The sequence below is a fragment of the Melanerpes formicivorus genome, unplaced genomic scaffold (genome assembly GCF_026170545.1).
Source record: "Melanerpes formicivorus ecotype bairdi unplaced genomic scaffold, bMelFor1.0.p_v2 SCAF_15, whole genome shotgun sequence".
Classification (NCBI taxonomy): domain Eukaryota; kingdom Metazoa; phylum Chordata; class Aves; order Piciformes; family Picidae; genus Melanerpes; species Melanerpes formicivorus.
The window spans coordinates 14,027,855-14,046,871 of NW_027142367.1; the positions used below are offsets into that span (position 1 = coordinate 14,027,855).

Below are 19,017 nucleotides of genomic sequence, written 5' to 3' on the forward strand. Positions count from 1 at the left end.
ATTGACCATAATTTAATTTGATCACTTCCCAAACCATGATTGTTAAATTCTATTTTGTTTTATAAATGTGCTTTTATCACTTGGGCAATTAAGAGTTCAGGAAAAGCTCCTCTTTTTTATGACAATTTTATTTCATGGCTGAGAGAGATTGTAATAGTCAAACTGAACCAGTCCTAAAATTTATGTTTAGTGGACAGCATAGGATATAAAATTAGAGATGAAAATGGTAATCTAGAATGGGTTTGGAAATAGGTTCTTTAACATCTAAAAGCTTATGGTTTAAAAGCTGTTTTAGAACCCTTCTAGGTTTTAAATCTAACTGTACAAATTGCCTGCTATTTCCTTGGATCTTTGCCATGAAAATTAATGAGTACTTCCACCACTAGGAAAAAGATGAAGAAACTTTAGCATTGTTAAAACTGCCGTCTTTCTATGTTCCAGTTCTTGTCTTGCTGATTGTCACCATGAGGCGACGGAAAAAAGAGCCCCTGATTTTTGATGAAGAGCGAGACATCAGAGAGAACATTGTCAGGTATGATGATGAGGGTGGCGGAGAAGAAGACACTGAGGCTTTTGACATGGCTGCCTTGAGAAACCTCAACATCATCCGAGATACCAAGACCAGAAGGGATGTGACGCCTGAGATTCAGTTCTTGAGCAGACCAACCTTTAAAAGCATCCCGGATAATGTCATTTTTAGGGAATTTATCTGGGAAAGACTAAAAGAAGCTGATGTGGACCCCTGTGCACCACCCTATGACTCCCTGCAGACGTACGCGTTCGAGGGGAACGGCTCGGTGGCAGAGTCACTCAGCTCCTTAGATTCCATCAGCTCAAACTCTGACCAGAACTATGATTACCTCAGTGACTGGGGCCCTCGCTTCAAAAGGCTTGCAGATATGTATGGGACTGGACCAGACTGCTTATACTCATAGCCTTGGAACCTTTCTCTGACAATGCACTGAAGAATACTGAAATAGAAAACTCAACCTTACAAACTGAAGGAAGTTGTAAATATTTCTCCATTTTTAACCTTGCAGGTTTCTTTTTTTTGCCTTGGTGGAACATATCTTCATTAGACTTGTCCTAAGGACTGCACTGACCACACAGAATATGAGCATTTGGTGGCATTTTTTGATAAAATAAAATGCTCAGCCACGTTCAAATAGATAGCAACTCTCAGATACCTGCAGTGGCAACTCAAAGAGTAGGTTAAGCACTGTGACCTCAATGAGCCAATGACACTCTGTGGATGCCTTCACAGTATTGCTATATCTAGAACACAGAGTCTCTGGTATCAGAAAAGTGAAAGAAGAAACAAATTCACAAATGTATCATCCAATACAACATTAGAATATAGAGTATTTAGAGATGAAAGGTGGTTGTTTTATTTTAACAGATTTTCTTTACAATGATGCATGCAACTTGCTAGGCCAAGAGAGAAAGGACAGACATAAAAACAAACAAAAGCCTGGGAGATCATTTTGTTTGCTTCTCCCTGTCTGTTCTCAGAGCTTTTTAACTAGAAACCCTGGGTACTTTTATGAAATATTACTGCTTGTATTTAGAAATTCCACAATGTTTGTCAGCTGTCAGTTTGTAAACTGAAGTAGTTTACAAACCACATAAAATGAGAAATATGGAGGGGTATTCCTATGGTTGGAAAGTTTTGTGATGCCTGTGTAGGTATAGAAAAGATGTTGCTATCTATTTGCTATTTTTTATTATCTCTTCTGATTTGTACAGGAGAATTTATCCTTTTTTATTATTATTTGACATAAAGTGTTATATTTATTTTGGAGCTCCAATCTCCATTGAATTCAGGTCCATTTTACTGCCTTGCGGTATTAGACTTGTCAGAACATGCTGATTTTTCTCCAGTCTCAGATAAATGTAGGAAATGAAGCATGGATATGGAGAAATTACAGTAAAGAAATCTCACCCACCACTCATCATTAGAAAGGAGAGCAGCTCCAAGATCATGCAGTTGTTCTTCTGAACCATTACGAAGTCTGAGACATTGAAATAAAAGGTTTGTACACTGAATTTTTTTGGAAGAAGACTATACAGAGGTAACTGAGAGTGTCTTTAATGCAAGATTTCATTTTAAATGTTAAACATGCTATATGCTTCAAAGACTGTAAACACCTTCCTTTCCTCCTTGCCCTTCTCTTTCGCTGCTGATCAGTCCCAGTAAAAGACTCTTTTCAATGTCTTTCTTACCTTAAGCAACGTAATGCTGTTAACTCCAGAAATCATCTTTAGGTCCTGCTGCACATAAATCATTTTTTTTTCCTTACCACAAAGGTGTTAACTCACTACACATCATTTCTACGTTGGTTCAGGAGTGCCAAAACAGAATGACAACTGCTGTTAGTTGAAATACTGTATGATTTTGAAGTAGGATTTCTTAGAATGACAATTTTTTAATGATTCTGACAATATTTATACTTCATCTGTCATGGTTTATTACTAGATAATAAGGCATATATTCAAGTAAAATAGTGTTTTAAAGTATTATTTCAGATTGTTTTGTTTTAGATAAGCTGTAGATGAGTTCTGGGTTAGACTATGCTCCTGCAAAACTTCTTTGCTTGTACCTATCTTGAAATGATTTGACATGCCTGCAGTTACCGAGGCACACAGAATTGTTTGCAGGACTGTGTGAACAGAAGGTACTCCACAGAGGATGATGCTCACTCTAAAAACCATTCTTTTGGGAAGAAGGATCCATGTACCAAAATCCTAAAGCATGGGTGATGCCAGGTGGGGAGACGGGAAATTATCATTAAGGCTTTGTAATTTTTGCAGCCCAGTACTATAGATTAACTATGTGAAAGTGGCCTTCAGCTCCATCAGAGATAACAAACTAATTTTAGTCATCTGCAACAAATTGAATTTGAGTTACATTTTGGTAGACAATCATTGTTTCATAATTCAGTAGATTTGCTTCTAGCTGTATTAAATATATATATATAGGTATATATATATATGACAGATTTTGTAATGGAACTGAAAGATATCTCCCATGACTTTTAGTCATACATGTAAGATTTTCAATAAAATTTTAAAAAATGAAAAAAAAGAAAACAGAAAATTAACGATGTCTATGTAGTTTAATGAGAGTGAGATATGCTGCAGGAGTTAAGCAGGTGTTAAATCAGCTAGGTGCTGAGACACCGGTATTTTATTAATCTCCTTGTTGTTTGCGGGAAGATGATTCATGCCTCTGGATTAAGATGCCAAAAATGCTGATTTTAGCACATAACACTCAAAGAACATTTAAATGTGGTTCAGAGTAAACAGCACAATTCCCTTGCTTTTCCACCTTCTATATCTGTAAGGGGAAAAAAAAAGTCTCCCTTGCTATGAAACTATGTTAGGGTTGAGTTTTTTCGGTGTGTTTTCTATGGAAAGAAACATGCTTCACTGCCATGAGTACTCTTGCATACTTTACATCACTTTCATCAATGGCCCAGCTGAAGTTTCTCTGTGCAAACACACATAGCATGGACAATAAGCAAGAGAAGTTAGACATATGCATACCTCTAGGGCTCTGATTTATTTGGCATCACAGAGACAGGGTGGGATGGCTTCTATAAGTGGTGGGTTGGAACGGAACAAATGTTTTAGAAAGGACACACGGGAGACAAGGAGTGGGTGTCAGCCCCTATCTCAATGACCAGGTGGAGTGCATAGAGCGCTGCCTGTGTATGGACATGGAGCTGATTGGATCAGGATGAAAGGAAGGTGGGGGGAGAGGTGACATTACAGCAAGGGTCTGCTACAGGCCACACACAGTAGGAAAGGATCAAGTTCAGGGCAGTCTAAGAAACCTGAAAGTACTCAAGTCCATGGCACCTGATGAGACACATCCACAGCTTGCAAGGGAATTACCATCCATGGTATTTAAGAAGTTGTAGCAATCCAGTGAAGTTCTTACTGATGGGAAAAGAGGAAGTATAACCTGCATTTTTTAAAAGGGAAATAGGAAGACCTGGGGGACTACAGGTCCATCGTTCTCACCTCTGTACCTCATAAGATCATGGAACAGATCCTCTATGAAATTATGCTAAGGCACATGGTAAATAAGAAGGTAATTGGTGACAGCCAATGCATGCCTGCAGTCAAATTGGTGGTAGTCAAATTGTGCCTGACAAATTTGGTGGCCTCCTACAATGGAATTCCAGCACTAATGGATAAGGGAAAAAGAAATGATGTCATCTACCTGGACTTGTAGAAAGCATTTGACACTCTTGTGTGACATCCTTGTCTCTAAACTGGAGAGACGTGGGTTTGATGGATAGAACACTTGTTTGGTAGTAAGGAAGGAAATGGATGGACAGTCTCACTGAAAGAGTTGAGGTCAACAGCTTGATGTCCAAGTGGAGAACAGAAATGAATAGTGTTCCTCAGGGGTCACTATTGAGACCAGTACTGTTTAAAACCTTCATTGATGTGGACAATGGGATCGAGCACACCCTCAACAAGTTTGGCAATACCAAGCTGTGTGGTGCAGTCAACACTCTGGAAGGAAGGGATATCATCCAGAGGGAACATGACAGGCTAAAGAGGTGGAATTCTGTGAACTGTATCATGATCTGCATCAAAACAATCAGGTTCAACCTGGAGAAGAAAAAGCTTCAGGGAGACATTATAGCAGCCTTTCAGTACTTAAACACTGAAGAAGGACTTTTTACAACTGAAAGATAGTATATTTATATTTGATGTAAGGAAGGATGTAGTGTGTGAGTGATGAGGCACTGGAAGAGATGTTTTGGATGTCCCCTTCCTGGAAGTGTTACATGACCAGGCTGGATGGGGCTTTGAGCAGCCTGGTCTAGTAGAAGGTGTCTTTGCTCGTGTAATAGAGTGGTTGAAACTAATTGATCTTTAAGGTCTTTTTCAACCCAAATTATTCTATGATATGCTGCCTGTGGCACAGTTCTAAAATCATCAAGTACATTTGTTGTTATATTCTTTATGTCTGCCTACTGATTATATTGTTGCAGTAAGGAGAAAGGTGGAAATCCCTTATTTTTGATGAAAGATGTTACTGCTCTGTACACACGTTAAGCATAATACACACACTAAGTAATTGTCTCCATAAGATACCATAATTATAGGTTTTCACAGCTTTGAATCTGATTAAAATTCTTTCTTTGAGTGTTATTTACTTTGCTTAGCCAATATCATAAAGTATATTCTACTGATCAAATACTGTAAAATGTAAGAAATGTTTCCTCTGTCCTGGAAAGGTTATGAAATTACTTAAGCAGTCTAATTAGAAAGGCCTTTTAAAAAAGCTTCCCATTTAGTTTATTTATTTCACTTTCTGAAGAGCACCAGCATCTAACAAGAGGACACAATCCTTCCTTAAAATGTGTGTCAAACATTGAAACCACTCCCATCTTATGGTGAAATCACAGAATCACAGAGTGCTAGGGGTTGGAAGGCACCTTGAAAGATCATCTAGTCCAACCTCTTTCTTTCCACAATATTACAAACATCATGTTAAATTGGGATTTCCAAGTGCCTTGAAAATCATATGGGCTTTACTATTAAAAATATCCTTGTAAAGTTAACCTATTTGAAGAAGGCTTATAACAAGATTTCCCATTTGAAGAGGCTTAAGGCAAGTCCAGTGTGTAAATCTACTGAATTCTACAGAGTTAAACTGATGAATATTTTTCTCACTCAAAAATTCCATTCAAAAGAAAAAACAATGTACTTACTGTGTTATATCCCTACTGAGACTCAGTGGGATCCTCTTTTGGTGCTCCCCATCTAAGAAGGGCATCGAAGTGCTAGGGTGGGTCCAGAGGAGGGCCACAGAGATGATCAGAGGGCTGGAGCCCTTCCCCTATGGGTATACAGGCTGAGAATGCGGGGACTGTTCAGCCTTAAGAAAAGGCGGCTCTGGAAAGACCTTATAGAACCCTTCCAGTACCTGAAAGGGGCCTGCAAGAAAGCTGGGAAAGGACTTCTTACAAGGACTTGTAGTGATAGGATAAGAGGGAATAGATTGAAACTTGAGGAGGGCAGGCGTAGACCAGATACTAGAAACAAAATTTTTATAGTAAGGGTCGTGCGACACTGGAGCAGGTTGCCCAGGGAGGTCATGGATTCCTCCCTCCCTGGAGGTGTTCAAGGCCAGGTTAGATGAGGGCTTGGGCAACCTGGGCTAGTGAAGGGTGTCCCTGGAGGGTGTGCCTGCCAGTGTTAGGGGGCTGTAACTAGATGATCCTCAGGGTTCCTTCCAACTCGAGCCATTCTGTGAATCTATGAATATCACAGGCTTTTCTAAGACAACTAATTGTGGTGTCTGGGTTAATACAATCATTGCAGAATTCATGGAACTTGATGACAGCTGAAACCTCTTGTTCTCCCTAAGAATTAACCAACAACAATAATAACAATAAAACCCAACCAAACAACAACCAAAAACTTCACTTTTACTTGTTTTGTTTGTTGTTGTCTTGAAGGAGGGGGGGCTTTATAGGAATCTTCATTTAATGTTAAGATCTTTCCTCATTTAATTTATCCTATTTACTGGCCAGGTGGTGGCATGCATCAATACCAAGGTGTTTCCCATCCATTTTGATTTTTAGAGATTATGGATGAAAGAATATTATGCAATGCAAAATGGCAACATATTTTTTCTGGATAAATACTCTTATATGGTTTAAAGAAAAGTAGCAATTTGTCATTCTGAAAAAGAAACAAGTATACTATAAAATGTACAATTACACTGAGTTTTGAGGTCATGAAAAACTTGAGAGGCAAACAAAATTACTTATATGAAATCTAGTACTGAATTCTCGGTTGCAGCCTGTAGTGTAGCTGAATTTATTTTTCTATATGTAGATTTTTTTTCTCTACATTAGAATGTAAGTAGGGTAATACTGGTTTCAGATAGTCACCTCATTAGTGATAGTTAGATGGGGTCAAGCACGGGGCCTGGAACTGCAAAAGGAAATTGGAAGATTGACACAATCGGGAAAGTCTACAATACAACCAGGGGTCTGCAGCCTACAGTCATAACTGTGACATCGTCAACTTTCCCGGACATATATCCTACATTTCCCAGATATTTCCTGACATATTTACAACCCAGGACCATTTCTTACACACCAATAATCCTTCCTGTACTCAACTTCAGTTCAGTTAAAAACATATTGAATTGTATACTGAAAAGTTATTTATGGTTGTCTTCTTTGAGTTTTGTTCTTTGAACTTGGAGAATCAGAGCACAGGGGAGGAATGATCTATTTCCTAGATGAATGGAATGACAAAAATTTCCACAGAGGAATGCCATACTTTGTTTTCTGACTATAGATTATCATTTTTCATAAAAGAGACAGGAAAAACAAAAAGATCTTGCAGTGTGGTACACAAAATCTGTAAAAACTTTGACCACACAATTGCAGAATGAAATATATTGGTTGGAAAAAACAATTAAATCTTGATTTAAATAAGCATTATATAATGACACAAGTTTGTAATGGAATCTTTATTGTATCTAATCAAACACAATGAAAGCAGAAAATAACATAAGAATGTCTTGTAAACCAGAAGAAAAATCTGATTTGAAGCTGCAGTAGTGTATGTAGTGTAGGGGGGACAGTCTCAAGCTGCGCCAGGGGAGGTTTAGACTCAAGGTGAGGAGGAAATTCTTCACCTAGCGAGTCGTTTGTCATTGGAATAGGTTGCCCAGGGAGGTGGTTGAGTCATCGTCCCTGGAGGCGTTCAAGAGGAGATTGGACGTGGCACTTGGTGCCATGGTCTAGTCATGGGGTCTGTGTTGATAGGTTGGACTCGATGATCCTTGAGGTCCTTTCCAACCTAAGTTATACTGTGATACTACTGTGTGATACTGTATCATGCACATCTTTCTTTTTTTATATGTGAATATATGCTTCCTAAAATTATGTGTGTTAAAACATTACACTCACACACACACTATTGATTTTAAAATATTTGATTTAACCACAGAGTATCTGAAAAGAAAAAAAAACAAAGAAAAGCCAACCCTACTCTCAAAAACTTTGTCTATCTGTATTAATGTTGGATGTAGAACAATGTAATTTAGACTTCAGCAAAATAACAGCAAATGAACAATTTCCTTCATACTTTGACCCAAAACTGTTCAAAAGCTGTTAGAATTGTTTTAAGCTGAAAAGCTTACATTTGGGTGAATTGAATTTTTCATTGGACTGTGTGGTTTTTCTTATTTTGTTGGGTTAGTTTGTTTTGTGTGTTCATTTGGTTAGGGGGTCAAAACCATACCAGCCATGTATATCCTGACGTTTCTTTACTCTTCACTTCAAACTGACCTTTTTATCTTCTGTTAATGCCACAAAAGGATATCCTGAGATATTCTTTGTCTTTGATGTCAAGAAACTACAGAGGAAAAGCTAAATATAGCATCAACAGGCTGCAGTGAAACAAATCTGTCACTTCATCTAAACACCAGCTCACAAGCACTACAGTTAAGCTGCCATTAACACCATTCAAATTGTGATGATTTTAAAATATACAGTCATATCCTGGCCCTACCAGCAGTAACTTTTACATGTTTAGCAAAATCAGCTTCCAGAATCATCAAAGCTTAACTAAATTTCATCATTATTATGTAGCACGTATCATGGTTTTATTGCACAAAAAAGAAGAGGGAAAAGTTACAGAAGTTAAACATCACGGGTACCAGATTCCTCTCGCATGCACTTTAATGCAGTGTTTTAATTACTGCTCTGCCTTAGTTCTCCCTAATACATTGATAGTTTTTCCTCTCATTGAGACTAACTGCTCATCAATTAGTGTGATATCCAGCTAGACATAAAAGCTACATTGGACCATTCAAGTCTGACAGGAATGGTCAGTCTGAATTTCAATGTGCTCATATTTCCTTAGTGGTTAAAGCATCCTTCATTATTATCACACTGTTGAAATTTTGTGTAGAAGGAAGTGTTTGCTGATGCACCTAAAATATGCTAGAGGAAATCCTGATCATATTGAAGCACTTGGCATATCTCCCTATGGCTTTCAAGAGGTGTTAAGATTTACACCTAGTTAGGGAAGACTGATAAATGACCACGTACAGTGAGACACTGTTACATCAGGCTGAACATCTTTACATTACAATCTTTTCTGGCTTTCCCTTTCTGGAAGCTGTAATCTACATCCCTTAATAGCAATGCAAGTAGTTTAACAGGATGTTTTTAGAGGCATAAACTACATGCTGATCCTTGCTGTAACAGAGAGTACCTTTGCTCCCTAGGATTATTTGTGCGCACATGCTAAAGACAGACAAGTTGCAAAAGGTTTACACTTAATAAAGTACCAGTTTGAGATTCCTGACTGAAAACCAAAACAAAACAAAACTCTTTCTGCCTAAAATTAAACCCACATAGAATTTCCAGGCTGTGAAAATCAATTTATTATACCTTTCCTCAGACTATGTGACTTCCTGTAGGTTTATTGAATTCCGTGATTGTAGATACAATCCAAATGAGTCATAATCTCCCTGTTTTGGGATCTCTTTTCATACTGTTTGAGATTTTAACAACATAGATAGGGGCTGGAGCAACAAAATAATGGATAGATTAAGAGTACCAAGATTTTCCTGGTATTTTCATTGTTTCATACATGACCTAATGATGTGAAAAAATAGCATTTTACCAGGTGTTACAACAATATAATTTCCTCTAAGCTAGTAATGTTTCCATCCTGAAGAACAACATCTTCCAGCAGACTGTAACACTTAACCTGGTCTCATCATCAAATATGGAAAAACAAACCCAAACAACTATTAAGGAGAGAGATTAAACATCTATGTGATAAGCTTAATGAGGAGTTTGCTATTCCTCAAAATAGTAAGTTTTCCTAGTTTATGTGTGACAACCACCTGAATGGAGCTCTCATAGGACATGCAACCTGTTGATACAGTTATTGTTTCTTTAAAATAGATTAGTGAAACAATGACCATTTTGTGCTCCCCCCCACTTTCTATCCTCAGCTGTCACAATGATAATGTGTGACACTAAAGCTTTTGCTAACATTCTGCTGGTTTGGGTACACATTCAGTACCCAAACTGGGTACTGAAAAATGGAGAAGAGGAGGCTCAGGGGTGACCTCATTGCCCTCTACAACTACCTGAAAGGTGGTTGTAGCCAGGAAAGGGTTGGCCTCTTCTCCCAGGCAACCAGCACCAGAACAAGAGGACACAGTCTCAAGCTGCCCCAGGGGAGATTTAGACTCGAGGTGAGGAGGAAGTTCTTCACTGAGTGAGTCATTCGTCATTGGAACGGGTTGCCCAGGGAGGTGGTTGAGTCATTGACCCTGGAGGCATTCAAGAGGAGATTGGTTGTGGCACTTGGTGCCATGGTCTAGTCATGGGGTCTGTGTTGATAGGTTGGACTCGATGATCCTCGAGGTCCTTTCCAACCTTAGTTATACTGTGATACTGTGATACTGTGATACTGTGATCTTTTCTACTACTCACATCTAGAAATTGAAAGTCAGAGTCAAAGCTTGGGAAGTAGTAAAAAGATTTAATAATTTCCTACTCTACATGTCCTTGACAAACTAGCTTTGAGGTCAAACTAAGATTTACCTTGCAAATTATTGTATGACAACAAAACAAAATAATGTGGAAAACTGATGCTTGGAGCTGATCACAAGTTATAGACAGACATATTATGTGTGACATATTTTTTTACTGTGGTTTTTCATAGGTCAATATAGTTTGTGGGAGCTCCAAGATTAATGTAGACCATCTTGGCTCGTACACAAGGCACTTTGATGAAGGTTTTTTTACTCAAATAGCCATTGCGAAATATGAGGTTATTTCAGCATTCAAAAGCCACAGTTTCTTGGTAACTAACTAATGATCCAGGCTTCTGGTCCTTCTGGGAACAGGTAGTTATATACAAAGATAGGAAGAAGCTTTTAAAAGTTAACACCTGTAGTGAATATATATATAAACCCAACTGACTAACTGAAAGTAAGACATAAGCAGAGGCTGCAACAGTATGCATTCTGATCAGTCCCACTTTTCTAGTTATTGCCATCTGCATCAAGTTTGAGTAACTTTTGTTGTGTTTTTTGTGTGCTGCAAAAGCCTCAAGTTTAGAAATTGAAAAGATTTCTGCTGTCTACTGGTGAATGTGCATTCTTCAAGAGGTAAATCAAATACGTACCAGAGCTGTGCCTAACTGGCAGTCTGTTGTCAACTACAATATTTTTAAGGTTGGTTGTATGAAGAAACCATTCTGAATGGCAGTGTCTTGCTATTACATTCTTCATTCTTTCCTGTATACCTCTCCTGCTCATCTCTTTCTCTACTTGTTTCTTTTCCTAGAGGAACACGTTAGGTTTTGTTTTGTTCTGTTGTTTTTTGCTGGTTTGTTTGTTGGTTTTTTAAAAATAAATATAACCAGAACAGTTATACACTGTTCCTCTTGCTATTAATAATAATGATGCTGCCAAGATAAGATATCATTTGTCTCTGAATCAGAATATCAAGTTATCTGCCCAGATTTGTCACTGCTGTGCTTTGTTGTACTTATTGATTCATCTTCGTCATCCATTGATATAAAGGCCTGAAGAGGAACACAGTGTTTTCATTAGTTTAGAGAATTAAAATAGTATGGTGACACACACATAATTAGAGTTTGCTTGTTTGTTATCTCTGTGAAATTGAAAATATGAAGTATCCTTGTCAATAGAATTCAGTCTTGGCATAAGTCTGGAGTAAATCATGCCTGAGCCAATGTCAGCAACAATGTGATTTTAGTGTTGTATACAGGATGGCAGGGGAGCATCAAATGACAGTGAGCATTCCTTTGGCTTGAAGAAAGCTATACAGATACAATGTGTTGGCTATACCAGTGGATTGGAACACTGCAGAAAAATGTACAGATAAAGAGTGCCAATACTTTACTTTCATACATCTTGCATTCCACAAACTTTCAGAGAGAATTAATTTTCTTATTCATTCTGTCTTTGAAGTAATTGTTCTTTCAAATCCATAATAAAACAGTGGCATATAAATATATTAGAGGGCCAGTATACTTTGTTATGAGGTAAAAAAATAGCTTCAGATCCTTTTACAAGTACATAAAGACAAACTCTTAATTGATGGTGTAATATATAAGCAGCCATATATGCAAGTAATGAGGAAAGGTTTAGGGAATGTACATTCTCCGCAGTTAATTTACTTCAGCAACTGAAGCTTGTTAAAATCCATTCCAATGGATATAAACTACAGCACAGGAGGTTCCACCTCGACATAAGGGGGAACTTCTTTACGGTTAGGGTCATGGAACACTGGAACATGCTCCCCAGAGTGCTTGTGGAGTCATCTTCTCTGGAGACTTTCAAGACCCATCTGGATGCATTCCTGTGCAACCTGCACTACATTCTATGGTCCTGCTCTGGCAGGGGGATTGGACTTGATCTCCAGAGGTCCCTGTCAACCCCTAACATCCTGTTGTTCTGTGATCCTGTGATTCCTAAAGCAAGACATGTATCTTTGCAAACATATAATTTAACTAATATGAGATTAATAAACATAAATTTAATTGACCTGGAAGCTGTATCTGAGTAGGGTAAATTCATTCATTCATCCCTTCTTGCCATTTAATCATAAAAGGCCCCAGTATTTTTATAAATTAAAACATCTGTCCTGCCTTTGGAAATGAGAAATTAAAGACTCCCTCACCAGTAAATTGTATTGGAAAAGCAATGTATGGGAAAAGCTAATGGTCCTGAACAGACTACCTTATTGAATAATATCTCTTAAGTTTACCTGCACTGTGAATTAGGAATCTCTGCTCTGTTAGAAAACAAAAGCGGACAAAGCTCAGGTAAGTTATCATCAGCTTTAGTAACAAAACACATTTTGCTTCATCACTTTACCTCTTCAATTTGATAGTGAATGGAAACAATATAAACCCACTTATACAGAAAAAAAAAATACATAATTCATTTAAAAGGTGATTATAATGTCTAGAAATATTCTGTATGAAACAGTTTATCAAGATTCAGGCCAATAAAGTTGGGCTGCTCAATGAAGAATTAAAAAGAATGCCAGTACTGATACTAAAATTATTTTCTAAAGTAAATGGGATCTCGCAGGACACCTGTTCCACCATTTGCTCTCAACATGTTTAAATGAGGAAAAGTCAAGGAAACAGAAGCTATAAGAGCTCCAAAACCTAAAAGAGGATTTTTTGTATCTACAGCAGCTCAGAATTTGTGTGATATATTAACTATAATTTTGTACTAGAGCAGCAATGAATTAGCCCAGAGAACTATGTCTTCCAGTAAATGAGTCCAGATTCACATCTTCAAAGGTACTTAGGCACATGATCAATGACAGCTAAACATCTCTAAAAGGCAGGATCAGAACAATTCCCTCATTTTCTAAATTCCCTGGAGATTAGACATCTGGACACAACACCTTTTAGACAGTGAAACTGTGACAGGACTATTTACCTTAGGAAAATTAGTTAAAGGTAAAGGTAATGTAAAACTTTCTCCTTTTTATGCTTTGTTCTTATAGTGAAAAAGATCATACCAGTCTTTTATCTTCTTGAGATACATTAACAACAAGCAGGAACAGAAAGGGACTATAGGCCCATGATTAAACAGGAGAAGTGAATTAGTCTGCAACAGCTCTGAAAAGACAGAGGTCCTCATTACCTTTTTCACCTGTCTTTACCAATGCTGTTGGATCCCAGGCTGTACCAGTGCATAAAGGTTGGCTACAAGGAGAAGAGAGACTCCCTTTTTATGAGTAGTCACGTGGAAAAGGCAAGGGGCAATGGGTATGAATTACTGCTGATTAGACTATGGAAGAAAATTTTTCACCATGAGAACAGTTAGACATTGGAATAATGTCCCAAGGGAAATATTGGATCCCCACTACATTTGACAGTTTTAATACTCAGCTTGAGAGGGTGCTGGGCTATCTCGTTTAACAATTAACCTGGAAAGGTTGGAATAGAGGATCCTTGGGGTCCTGGAATTCTGTGACTCTCTGATTTTGGGATCTATTAATGATCAAAGCATTGAATGAGTTTTTATCCATATAGTTCACACTAAAACTACAGAAACTAAATTCTTTAGAAAGACTTCTTGATTTTAAGTAGGAATCTTGGATAATTCACAATGAATTCTTTTACTGTTTCAAATTACTTTTCAGTCACTGCGCCTTCCTTCTCCACCTACTGCAAGAAGAACCATGGAGTAGGTCAATAATAAAGCTTCTCTTGTTACGGTTGTGTGCTTTTTTTTTTGGTTTTTTTTTCTTGTTATTGAACAAAGGAGACTAAAAAGGTAAATTGCAGACTTAAGCAAGTAAGTGTAACCTCCTCCTAGAACTAATATAGATATTAGCAGACAATTTGAAGGCAAACTACTAGTGGTAGCCCATCAGTATTACGTAGATTAGCCATGTTGGCAGCTTGGAAAAGAAATTATTAGTCACATAATTTACTGTCGAGGGTTGAGGGGAAGGTCCCAGCCTTCTCCCCCCTGTAAGTGAAGGGAAAAAAAAAAACCAGCTAATCACAGCTGGATGAGCAAAGGAATGTGCTATATTTACAAGCGGTTTTTAGGGGCAGCAGGATATATATATATACATATACATATATATATATATACGGAATTTACAGTATTTACAATATATACACAGAAATATACAGCAAAGTAACACAGGAATGAGATTCCCCTCCCCCATCAGGAGGAAGGCTCCCCCCCCCCCCCGTACCCCCTTCTCTCCCCTTTTTCCCCAGAGAGGGTTAGAAAGAGAGAAAAGGAGCAGCTGTTAATTGAAAGCAGTTATAATTAGAGCAAAATGTTAGTAAGTCTTTGCAGGCCTCACGCTTATCAGTCCAAGGTCAGTCTGGCAGAAAGCCTGGCAAGCTGCGAAAGAAGGAGGGAAAAGTGCAAGACTGTGAAAAGTCTCTGCGGGAATCAAAACTTTGGGCAGTACTCTACCAATCCACCAATGAAATTAGTTTAGACCTGTCCTTTGTTATAAAACATTCAGTCACAGTGTCCCTTTCTTAAAGGCGTAGCCTCAAATGGTCACATTTACAGACTACTTACTCCTTCATTCTTTGTATTTATTTTCTCCTCATTCCCATTCACTTCTTTCTTCCTTTCATAATCTGTTCCATTATAAAATCTCTCAGTCTATAAAAGGTTAGGATGTACCAGTTACTCTCTCTATTTGGGTTGCAAAATTAGGTTGCAACAATAGATTTTATAACCAGTGATCCTGCTAGTACTGTTTTCTAGATCCACCTAGGACAACATTCTCTACCAGTGTTTAAATGTGGTTGGGATTTTACTGATTTCCTATGAAAGGCATGCAAAAGACATGAAACTAATAAACTGCCTGATGTCTTCTCCTACTTTTTCATCCTATGAATTATAAAAGAAAAAACAGGGGACAAAATCAAGAAACTATGCTACTGCGTAAGAGTAAGAAAAGACTTCATGTCTCAAGGAGTTAATATGAATTAGAAAGAATCTTTACTTACATGAGTTGTGAGTGGGAATGAGATACTATTCAATAACATTTGAACAGTGTTACTTCCCTCTCTGCTGTTTATTGGGGTCCCTGTGTCAAATAAATTGTGTTTTGAAACTAGGTCATAGAGAACAAGTCTTCACATAACTGCTGACCATTAATTCAACATCTGTGTTAGCAGTAAAGACAAAGAAAGTACTGAATTAACACAATAAAATACCCTCTCTCCATCTGATTTCAGAATGTTCCCTTCTGGTTATTTTTTTTAGTTACACTGATGAAGAACACTTGTACTAGCCATCACAGAGCAAGATCAAGAAAGCTTCAGATGTTAATGGACTGTTGAGTCAGCATTTTAATGAGCCTTAGAATAAGCACTTTATGACATTAGAAACAAAAGAAAACAGTTGACTAAGCAAAGATAATTCAAGTTAAGGTCAGTCATAAAACCTTTCTGATATTTAATCCACTGCCATGCTCAACTTACAAAACTCCTAGCAGTTATGTTAAAAACAAGCCAAAAGCAATCATAAACCCTATGAAGAGAGGCTGAGGAAGCTGGGGTTGATTATCCTGGAGAAGAGGAGGCTCAGGGGAGACCTTATTGCTCTCTACAACTACCTGAAGGGAGGTTGTAGACAGGCGGGGCCTGGTCTCTTCTCCCAGGCAGCCAGCACCAGAACAAGAAGACACAGTCTCAAGCTGCACCAGGGGAGGTTTAGGCTGGAGGTGAGGAAGAAGATCTTCCCAGCAAGAGAGATTGGCCATTGGAATGTGCTGCCCAGGGACATGGTGGAGTCACCATCATTGGAGGTGTTTAAGAGGAGACTTGATAGGGTGCTTGGTTGCATGGTTTAGTTGATTAGGTGGTGTTGGATGTGATGATCTTGAAGGTCTCTTCCAACCTGGTCTGGCCTATTCTATTCTATTCTATTCTTCTATTGACAGGTTGGACTTGATGATCTTTGTGGTCTCTTCCAATCTTGGTGATCCTGTGATTAAACCAGATATATGTTTAGATAGAATTTATATATTTTTTTTTTGACAAAGTATCTTTAGCTTATATGAAATTGCAGATGTTCACTGTGTAATAATCTCAGTAACATTCTGGAAGTATGTAAGTAACATAATTTGACAACACTAAAATTTTCTAGGCAAATATATGGTGAAATATAGTTACTTAATAACTGTCAGGACAAGATATTTTTGTAAATGGAACCGGCAGATGTCTTTATCAAGGAGAGAAAGGAAGCAGTGAAGTAAATTCTTTTAGACCAGAAAAGATAAGAGAATTAGCCAGTGTCTGCAAGACAAAAATAAGGCTCTGATTTTTCAGCTTCTTAATTCTAGTTGGTGATGTTCATTGGCTTGAATGAAGAGCACAAAGATCTGAATGTGGAACAGGCAAAGAGTTGTTTTCTATAAAAGGGGAAAATATGAACAAAATTGGGATAAAATTAAAACAAAACAAAACAGAAAAGCCTGAAACAACCTCAAACATTTTCAAATAATATTAAGAACGCAAATATAAAGTGTGCAAAAAGAATCTTCAAGAAGGATGCCTATAATACCATTGTAAGAAAGTACAGAAGCAAAGTGAAAATAGTCAAAATACAGTTATGCTGATCTGTTCAAAGAAAATTACAATTGTCAGTGACAAAGACAAAGATAGAAAAGGGTCACCAGGTATGGGAAAAAGAAGAAAATTAATAATAATATGCACTCAGGAGGGAGTAAACTTCAACATTAATCTACGCCAGTTGCTAAAAGAATATTTTTGCTTCTGATATTGTTTACTATAAAGTAGAAAAGATAAATAAAAAATTTTAAGAACTTCAACCAAAAAAGTTAAAGGGATTCTAGAAGAAAGGATGACATAAACCAAAAAAGCTATCAATCCTAATTCTCACGATGGAAGACTGTGTGTATTCAACTAATTTAAACTTTCAAAGGCTGTTGAAATAAATGTTTCCTTGCTCATTGGCCCTATTTATTTGGTTCTACAGAGAAGTTATGTGTCACTCAGATCGATTTGTAGATTAATAAACCAGCTTTTTTTTGTTGTTGTTTTTTATTCTCCATTCCCAAAACCACTTGGAGACCAATCATGGCCTACTGTACATGTTCACAAGTGGCTCTAGGAATTGTGAATTTTTTTCAAGTGCTTACAAAGTATTTCTTGCCTAGATACTCAAGTGATCACCATCTATCAAGCCAGTAGGAAAGAGAACATTGCAGACGGAGTGGCAGAAAAGACTGGAAAGTTGATTTAGTTTGCTATTCAATATCCTTCCCAAGATGGTTTCATGTAAAAAAATCCTGACATTCTTCCAGGAATCGAGGACAGGGTCAATGCCCTTGATGTTCTCAGACATATTTCTGTATATTTTTCTAGCTTTCGATCTGACGTTGAAATACTGGAGTCTTCGATTTGTTGAAAGAAAAGAGTGTTGTGACTTGTGAGACATTCAGATAAAGTTTTTTTGTGCTTATCCATGTAGATGTTCTTTAACCTGTAAATGATGAGCATTGGGCTCTATTCCTATAGTTATTTATTTATTTATCTATCTATCTGTCTGTTTTGCTGCAAACTCTATTTTTTTTTGCTTGTTTGTTTTTATTTACAAGTTTAAGCAAACTCTATTTCCTTATTTACTTGTATTTATTTATGAGCTTAAGCAAGCTCTATTTCCTTATTTATTGGTATTTATTTATGAGTTTAAGCTGTATTATTGGCCATATTTCCAACCTGATAACAGAAGTAATGCTACATTTGTTGCAATTCTTGTTCCTTGGGGCTTTAAAGCAGCCTTCTGTGTCTGTGCCACTGAGTTCATATAAATCTGATTTGAGAGGTGATGAAAGTCAGGTAATATTTTAAAGTTTAGGATTGATATTGCAAATAAAATTGTAGCTGTTTGAGTGTGCTAAGCACCACATGAGTATATACCTACAAAATCACTGGTTTAAGTTAATCAACTTTGACTCATTTTTTTTTCTTCTTTGCTTATGCTTACCTCACCTTTCCCAGTTTCTGTCATTTCTGGCTGAATCTCTGAAAAGACCTGTTATCATTCCCCTACTAGATGTCACTCAAGACCACTTTCCCAGTAGTTAATTGGGAAAAGACAGCTCACCCTGACAGGCTCTAGCCTCATGATATTTGCACAGAGGAGTCTTTATCACTGAGTTATCGTGATGGATGCTGCTCTATGTATCATTGTATAGAAAAAAATAGCAAGAAATTCAAAACACATCTCCAGTATTTTTCTGTGCAATGTTCCAGAAGAGAAGTAGAGGAAAAAGTAAAGAGATTTTTTTTTAGAGAGAGTGAAAAAAACCCAAACAACTATACATTGATTGATTCAGGTTAAGGAAAAGGGAAATAATATTTTTAATACTGAGAAAGAAATATAAGTTTTTCATAATTTCATTTTTATTGTTTTTAAATGAACAACAAAACAAAATGCAG

At 37.3% G+C, this 19,017-nt stretch overlaps 1 protein-coding gene across 1 annotated transcript in view; it reads left to right on the forward strand.

The window, feature by feature from the left end:
- The window catches only part of CDH7 (cadherin 7), a 94,740-nt gene extending 88,262 nt beyond the window's left edge, over nucleotides 1–6,478 (forward strand). Inside the window, exon 12 of the mRNA XM_068147677.1 lies at nucleotides 442–6,478. Within this exon, the coding sequence (XP_068003778.1) occupies nucleotides 442–935 (494 nt within the window). The 3' untranslated portion in view covers nucleotides 936–6,478. The remainder of the gene's footprint in view (nucleotides 1–441) is intronic.
- Nucleotides 6,479–19,017: the final 12,539 nt, after the last annotated feature.